General features: G+C 42.0%; 1 protein-coding gene across 1 annotated transcript; it reads left to right on the top strand.

Annotated features, from left to right (window-relative positions):
• Nucleotides 1-142: 142 nt before the first annotated feature.
• LOC126607091 (uncharacterized) lies at nt 143-7,821 on the top strand. Its single transcript, XM_050274529.1, has 2 exons — nt 143-1,531; nt 5,938-7,821. The coding sequence occupies exons 1-2, from the start codon at nt 668-670 to the stop codon at nt 6,043-6,045; spliced, it is 972 nt and encodes a 323-aa protein (XP_050130486.1). The 5' UTR covers nt 143-667; the 3' UTR covers nt 6,046-7,821.
• Nucleotides 7,822-9,059: the final 1,238 nt, after the last annotated feature.

The following is a 9,059-nucleotide window of genomic DNA, read 5'->3' as shown; positions in this document are numbered from 1 at the left end:
CATTGTGTAAGTAATCGATCACTCCGTTTTATTTTAATTTTTGCTCGTTATATGCTGTTTATTTTTATTATTTTTATGTTAATGAATTTGAGTTAGCTAGATGTGCAGGTGATGATGAGTCTGATGCAAACTGATGGCTTGTATAGGCATTCTTACATAGAAGCTCATGCCCAGCAGATAGACAGGGACAGAAAAGACAGTACAGCTTTTTTCACCTTTTTCTTGTATTTTTATTTTTATTTTTACAGGCATTTAAACTTATGATATGTGCTTAAGATTCATTTGAGATGAAACTGTGTAAGTTTCGTGTTGAAATCGGTAACCAAATGCCTGGAAGAATCAGGAATTATATCAACCAGGGGCCTTTCTTACTTCCCCCATTTCTATCTTTGTCAATTTTTTACTTTTCTCGTTTTTGTTTAGTAAACATGCCATCATGGATAAGTTTAAAAAACTAAAATGACCGACATGGTGACGAAGAGGTTTTGATCTTTTCTCGTTTTGAGTCAGTCTACGGTGGTTGGTTAGGTGGACCAAAGGTCAATTCTGATCTTTTCTTTGATCGATTGAGACTGACATAGGTTGACTCGTGTGCGAAGCTCCAACCTCATCTCTACAGATCTCTTGTCTTGTGAAGCCTTGTTCTTTGCCTCTTCTTCGGTTGCCGATGGTGGCGGCGGCAATTGTTACGGCAGAGGAGTATGTACGAGTAGCATATATCCAAGCTATACAGGATATGTATGAAGGAGCAAAGACTGCCGTAAGAACTCATGAAGGACAAACCGAAAGCTTCCCCATAACTGTAGGATTACATCAAGGCTCATCCTTAAGTCCTTACCTTTTTGCGTTGGTAATGGATGAGTTAACAGGACATATTCAAGATGATATTCCTTGGTGTATGCTTTTCGCAGACGATATAGTGTTGATAGATGAAACTCAGGAAGGGGTAAATGCAAAGCTTAACCTTTGGAGAGAAGTGTTGGAATCTAAAGGTCTTCGCCTAAGCCGATCAAAGACAGAATATATGGAGTGCAAGTTCAGTGCAAATGGAGGCCAAAACGAGTTAGGGGTGAGGATCGGAGATCAAGAAATACCAAAGAGCGACCGTTTTCGTTACCTAGGATCTATCTTGCAAAAGAACGGAGAATTAGATGGAGATCTCAACCATAGAATACAAGCTGGATGGATGAAGTGGAAGAGTGCATCCGGCGTGTTGTGTGACCGCCGTATGCCACTGAAGCTCAAGGGAAAATTTTATAGGACGGCAATAAGGCCGGCGATGCTGTATGGCACAGAATGTTGGGCGGTGAAGCATCAACACGTACACAAAATGGGTGTAGCGGAGATGAGGATGCTTCGTTGGATGTGTGGGCACACGAGAAAGGATAAGATTAGGAATGAGGATATCCGGGGTAAAGTAGGAGTAGCCGAAATTGAAGGAAAGATGAGAGAAAATCGGTTACGGTGGTTTGGACATGTGCAAAGAAGGCCTACTGACGCTCCGATTAGAAGATGCGACTATGGGACAGAGGTTCAAGGCCGAAGGGGTAGAGGAAGACCTAGGAAAACTTTGGAAGAGACCCTAAGAAAAGACTTAGAATACTTGGATCTAACGGAGGACATGACACAGGACAGAACACAATGGCGTTCTAAGATTCATATAGCCGATCCCACTCAGTGACTTGGATTTTCCAAGTCTCCAACCGAGAAGTTTTCCTCACTCAGGAAATTAAGGGAACACTACCTCAACCTACATGCTCCACTCACAAAGCTTCAACATACAAGCTTCAACAAAAGAAAATTCAAAGAACTTAGCAAAGAAGGCTTTGGTGTATTTAACACAATACGTTGAAATGAAGGAAAGCTTATTTATTGATATCCCCGATAAGTTACAAATATGTACATATACTTGAGTCAAAATAAACAAACAAGAGGGAGCCTTCACAAAGGTTGCTTAGGAGAAGTCTCAGCAGTCGGTAGAGCCCCAGAAAGAGAAGGCACCGGAAGGGGATCATTCGGAGCCTCAGTACTGGACAGAACCCTAGAAGGAGGAGGCATCAGAGGTTGATCATTTGGAGCTTCATTACGCGGTACAGCCCCAGAAGACGAAGGCAATAAATGCCTTTGGAACAAACCCACAAATCTCTGATGATCAATTAAAACCTGACCATCAGATTCCTTCATCTGGTCAAGCTTCCTCTTCATGTTTATAGCATAGTCATGTGCGAGCCGGTGCAACTGTTTATTCTCATGCTTGAGCCCTCTAATCTCCTGTTTGAGACTCATCACTTCAGCCGCCAATGATTCAACTTGGCAGGTTCGAGCAAATAGGCGTTGGGCCATATTAGACACAGAACCTGCACACGGAACACTAAGAGCCAGAGAATCCTTAACAGCCAACTCATCAGACCGTTTGGAAAGTAGTCTGTTATCTTTGGGAGTGAGAAGGTTCCTGGCCACTACCGCAGCGGTCATATCATTTTTCATCATGGAATCCCCAACGGTAAGAGGACCAGTAGGGGAGACGAAGGATGGGCGCCATATGTTGTCTGGAGAAGGCGGGGCTGCCTCTTCAACAAGGTTCAAGTCAAAACGACGGTCGGAGGGGCCAGACATTTTCAAAGGTGTTGAAGAGAGAAGAGGTCGGACAAATCAAGATCTTAGAAGTGCAAGAATGGAGCTTCTACTGGTGGATATTCAAGTGTGCTTTGGAACTTAATGTCTGCCCCTATAAAAATCTGCACTCGATGAAGCTTCAGAAATCGAAGAGGCGCCTGCTCAGAAATCGAAGAGGCGTTTGCTTTCTCAAAAGCTGGGCTGCTCAGAGACCACGAGGGTCGATCTCAGAAATCAAAGTGGCGTTTGTTTTCTCAAAAGCTGGGCTGCTCAAAGACCACGAAGACCGATCTCAGAAATCGAAGAGGCTTGCTTTCTCAAAAGCTGGGCTGCTCAGAGACCACGAGGGCCGATCTCAGAAATCGAAGAGGCACCTACTTTTCCAGCCCTGTCAGCACCTGTCACACGCACACTCAGCTTTGCGGAAATTATGGGCATTCTGTCAAAGATTTCTGGCGAAGTAGAAAGCACATGAATCGTACTGTTCAATCACCCACTTCCCACACGCAACAGTAGCTCATGGGTACCACATATAACTTTGCCAAAGTTCTCTGACAAAGTTGAGACACGTGAAGCTTGCAACTCCCACTACATCGCTCTGACCAAGAAGGGTAAAAGATTAGCAAAGAAACAACACTAACAAAGTTTAGACACATAAATTTTGAAGGTCTAGCTACCATATTATTACCCACAAGGGTAAAGGAACAGTACCACTGCTGGATAATTGGAAAGTCCCGGTGTGTCAACCTCTGTGCTTCGTGGCAAGGTAGACTAGCAAACATGCCCAACCTTTACTCACATTCGAGAAAACACTCCCAACAAGATTGCTTGCTCCAAAATCGAAGAGGCACCGCCCTCCGAATCTCGAGAGCCAGACTCCCAACATGATTACTTTCTCAAAAATCGAAGAGGGTAAAGGAACAGTACCACTGCTGGATAATTGGAAAGTCCCTGTGTGTCAACCTCTGTGCTTCGTGGCAAGGTAGACTAGCAAACATGCCCAACCTTTACTCACATTCGAGAAAACACTCCCAACAAGATTGCTTGCTCCAAAATCGAAGAGGCACCGCCTTCCGAATCTCGAGAGCCAGACTCCTAACATGATTACTTTCTCAAAAATCGAAGAGAGGGTAAAGGAACAGTACCACTGCTGGATAATTGGAAAGTCCCTGTGTGTCAACCTCTGTGCTTCGTGGCAAGGTAGACTAGCAAACATGCCCAACCTTTACTCACATTCGAGAAAACACTCCCAACAAGATTGTTTGCTCCAAAATCGAAGAGGCACCGCCTTCCGAATCTCGAGAGCCAGACTCCCAACATGATTACTTTCTCAAAAATCGAAGACACCGCTCTCCGAATCTCGAGAGCCAGACCCCCAGTAGGATTGCTTTCTCAAAAATCGAAGAGGCATCGTTCTCCGAATCTCGAGAGCCAGATCCCCGACAGGATTGCTTGTTCGAAAACCGAAGAGGCACCACTTTCCCAACTTCAAGAGCTGGATCTCCTTGGATAAAGCTTGTCTGTAATCTTCACACGCAACATCAGCTTTCCAGATACCACAGACCACTTTTTCAAAGTGCTCTGACAGAGTTAAAACTTGTGAAGCTGGCAGCTCCCACTACCGTGCTATGACCAAGTAGGGTAAAGGAATAGCATTATTACTTGATGTTAGGGAGACTCCTATATATGTCGACCTCTATCCCCAACGGACAGGAAGACCTGCAAAAATGCTCAACCCTTCCTCTTATCTGAGAGGGCACTCCCAACGAAGCCTTTCGAAATATTCAGCTTTCTTTCCCCCCGATAATACCTCTGTAAACAAGCTATACTAGAGCAAGAATATCTCATATCATCAGGGTTAAAAGCAAGAGTATCCCATATCATGCTTTTTCCCTGTCTTTTCCTTTGGCCTTGTTCTTACCTGCAAGACAAGGAGAAAGAGAGCAATCAGTCAGCACTTGGAATCAAGCTTCCAGCCAGGAACTGACTGCCTGGAACCCCTTACCTGACATTGCTCTCGAGTACTCATCTTCAACACCTTATTCTTCCAGGGAAGATCCCGCATCTGCCTGAGGAACAGATAGGGCAAGTGAGAAGGATACAAGGAAGCATGTGGAGACAAGCGTAACAGCACACGTGCCGATACATCCATTACTCTGTCAAAAGCAAAAGTATCCCATATCAGCAGGGTCGAACGTACTCTAGATTTGATGGACTTGTTTTGACCCTCAAATTCTTCAGTCGGCCTTATCTCTGGAGGAAACCAGAAAACCCTCCAGCCCAGTTCAAGAATAAGCCTGTGGAAAGTTACTTCTTCAAAAGCAAAAGTATCCTATATCATCTCTTCTCATTTTTCTTCTCTTTATCCTTCATGCTGCCTGCAAGATAGGGAGAATGTGAACAATCAGCCGGAGCTCTGATTGCTTACCTTGTCTGTCACCTATTTCAGCAGATCCCCTAGCTCGGCGACTTGGGAGACTCCTACTACATGGTTTGTATCGCGCTTGACCAAGCCTGAAACTACAAGTAAGCTTCAAGTGACATTGATACATTACCTTGTGCATCTCCACCAGTTACAGATAAAGGACCACCCCTGGATGGAGGAAGAGTACTTCCAGAGAAGATGCCACATCTACCTATGAGACAGATAAGGAAAGTCAAGACGATACCACACTCCAGTACTTAGAAGTTTCGTGGTTACGAGATCATTCTCCCACAATATTTCCTAATGTCATTTGTACTAAATCATTCACTTGTACTCACTAAAGAAGAGCTTGAACCTATGTACTTGTGTAAACCCTTCACAATTAATGAGAACTTCTCTATTCCGTGGACGTAGCCAATCTGGGTGAACCACGTACTTCTTGTGTTTGCTTTCCTATCTCTATCCATTTATATACTTATCCACACTAATGACCGGAGCAATCTAGCGAAGATCACAAAAAGTGACCGTTTTCGCTACCTAGGATCTATCTTGCAAGAGAACGGAGAATTAGATGGAGATCTCAACCATAGAATACAAGCTGGATGGATGAAGTGTAAGAGTGCATCCGGCGTGTTGTGTGACCGTCGTAGGCCACTGAAGCTCAAGGGAAAATTTTATAGGACGGCAATAAGGCCAACGATGTTGTATGGCACAGAATGTTGGGCGGTGAAGCATCAACACGTACACAAAATGGGTGTAGCGGAGATGAGGATGCTTCGTGGGATGTATGGGCACACGAGAAAGGATAAGATTGGGAATGAGGATATCCGAGGTTTGGACATGTGCAAAGAAAGCCTACTGACGCTCCGGTTCGAAAATGTGACTACGGGACAGAGGTTCAGGGCCGAAGGGGTAGAGGAAGACTTAGGAAAACTTTGGAAGGGACCCTAAGAAAAGACTTGATTTTGGATCTAACTGGAGACATGACACAAAACCGGGCGTAATGGCGTTCTAGGATTCATAGCCGACCCCACTTAGTGGGAAAAGGCTTTGTTGTTGTTGTTGTTGTTGTGGTTGATCTCTGTCTTTACTTTGTGCTTAACTTCGTATGTGGACCTATCTTTGGTTTTGTTAATGAATTATCATTTTCCAAAAAAAATAAAAAAATAAAAAAACAAAATAAAAATTAAGGTTTGTTTTGTAGTTCTACCATTTCTTCAGGCATCTTCAGGATTGCTCATAGGAATGTGATACCATGGGAATCTCATGACCTTCGATCCTAAGGAATTCTTCTTTTCTCCACTAATCTAAGCATTTAATGGATTTCCTTTTGACTAATTTACCCTTTATAAAATTTGAATCCATTTAATAGAATGTTTGTATCTAGTGGTATTTTTTCGATTCAAATTTCGTGAATAAGAAATTCGATACCAAACGAGCCTAGTATAAAGAAGAGTGTTCTAAATATACTAAATCAACCAAGTGAGGCCTCTAATTTGGCAGTCGTTTGTAGTCTCTTACTTCAACATATTTTGAATCTAATGGACTAGCCTATTAAATTCAATTTTTACTTACCAAAAATGTATTCAGAGTGTAAACATTATTTAAGGGCGATTAAACAAAAGTATTTTTTTCTTATGTTAAAATAAAGCATATGTATTGCGCAACTGTCCCTGGCAGAAGAATCATATATGAAAATAAATGTGTATATACATTGCCCAAGAGATCGAGAGACTTAACAACCCAAATCTATCACTTTTGTTTGTAGAACGCAGTGGCAGATTTATAAATTTATTTTGGAGAAATTGCATGTAAAAGTTTCTACATTTTTTTTTTTAAATACCCTTAAAAATCAAATATATACCATTATCTGAAACAATACAAACTACAATTGTACCGGATGAGTTTCATATTCTCCAAATGTTGCATTTTAATTTCAATATCAACAAAACGGTCCGCACGATAGTGATAAGCGTTTGTCGTTCTTTGAGCTCTAAGCAACATCTCCCTCAAGCTACATATGCAGCATTCATGTTAGGAATTTTAATATCATATTTTTATTCATAAATTAAAGATACTTGATCACAATTTTTAAAATATCGCTATCGATGAAAATATCAATATGTCAATTTGTGAAAATATCCATAGATATATCGAATACTAATATCAATATCAATTGTTTTCGGTGGAAATGATAGAAATTTAAAATGAAACTTTAAGGATTGTCAAATATTAGTTTGGACGAAATACAAGCATTTCTCTAATATTTAACAAATGAGTTAGGAATATGGACGATATATGTCGATTTTAGCCTAAACTCAAGAGTTTCTTCGATATGAGGTGAAGTTTAGACTTCAACCCCAATTTCCATATCTTTCTCTGACTTTTTTTTATATTTCCATGGAAATATCGACCTTATCGGACAAACTTTAAACTCCGCTTCATTGTGAAAAGACAAAGAGGTGCCCAATTGGTGATATATTTTGTTGATGCACAAAATCAGTGAGGACTTTGGTACAACAGAAAGTGTTAAGTTTGTGACATTCGCTAGATTGCTTCGGTCACTAGTGTGGATAAGTATGTAAATGGATAGAGACAGGGAAGCAAACACAAGATGTAAGTGGTTCACCCAGATTGGCTACGTCCACGGAGTAGAGGAGTTCTCATTAATTGTGAAGGGTTTACACAAGTACATAGGTTCAAGCTCTCCTTTAGTGAGTACAAGTGAATGATTTAGTACAAGTGAATGATTTAGTACAAATGACATTAGGAAATATTGTGAGAGAATGATCTCTATTTATAGAAGAGAGTTTCTAGTTTCATTCTGACATTGACACGTATCGTGTTGTGATTGGCTTCTGATGTTGACACGTGTCGCGTTATGATTGGATTCTGATGTCGACATGTGTCGCGCTGTGATTGGCCTCCTGGTTGGAAGGAAACTCTTCTGGGTCCTTGACGGTATAACGTTGACCGGTGTTTAATAGTTTCGGGATTGGTCAAGTATGGTACAAATAGTGCTCCCCTAAGTTCCCTAGTGAGGGAAGCTCATCGGTTGGGGAATTGCAAGATCCAAGCCGCTGAGTAATCACGAAACTTCTAAGTATCGAAGTGTGGTATCGTCTTCACTTGCCTTATCTGCCTCATAAGTAGACGTGACATCTTCTCTAGAAGTACTCTTCCTCCATCCAGGGGGTATCTTTAACCGGTGGAGATGCACAAGGTAATGTATCAATTTCACTTGAAGCTTACTTTTAGTTTCAGGCTTGTTCAAGTGTGATACAAACCATGTAGTAGGAGTCCCCCAAGTTGCCGAGCTAGGAGATTTGCCGAAGGAGGTAACAGACAAGGTAAGCAATCAGACTTCCAAGCAAGCAACCTGGATTGAAGGTTCGACTTCGGCTTCCGGTTGATTGTTCTCATTCTCCTCGTGTCGTAAACAGCAACAAGGATAAGGAGAAGCAAATGGAGAAAAGATGATATGAGATACTTTTGCTTTTGAAGAAGTAACTTTCCACAGGCTTTTTCTTGAACTGGGCTGGAGGGTTTTCTGGTTTCCTCTAGAGTATAAGGCCGATTCAAGAATTTGAGGGTCAAAACAAGTTCATCAAATTAAGAGTGCGTTCGACCTTGATGATATGGGATACTTTTGCTATTGACAAAGTGATAGATGAAACGACACGTGTTCTGTTGCACTTGTCTCCACATGCTTCTTTGTATCCTTCTCACTTGCCCTATCTGTTCCTCGGGCAGATGTGGTATCTTTTGTGGAAGCATAAGATGTTGAAGATGAGTACTCGAGAGCAATGCCAGGTAAGTAATCAGGCAAGGGGTTCCAGGCAGTCAGTTCTTGACTGGAAGCTTGATTCCAAGTGCTGACTGATTGCTCTCTTTCTCCTTGTCTTGCAGGTAAGAACAAGGGCAAAGGAAAAGACAGGGAAAAAGCATGATATGGGATACTCTTGCTTTTGACCCTGATGATATGAGATACTCTTGCTCTGGTGTGGCTGGTTTGCAT

The sequence above is a fragment of the Malus sylvestris genome, chromosome 16 (genome assembly GCF_916048215.2).
Source record: "Malus sylvestris chromosome 16, drMalSylv7.2, whole genome shotgun sequence".
Lineage (NCBI taxonomy): Eukaryota > Viridiplantae > Streptophyta > Magnoliopsida > Rosales > Rosaceae > Malus > Malus sylvestris.
Note: the sequence above shows the minus strand (reverse complement) of the source record. Positions and strands in the feature narration are given on the sequence as shown.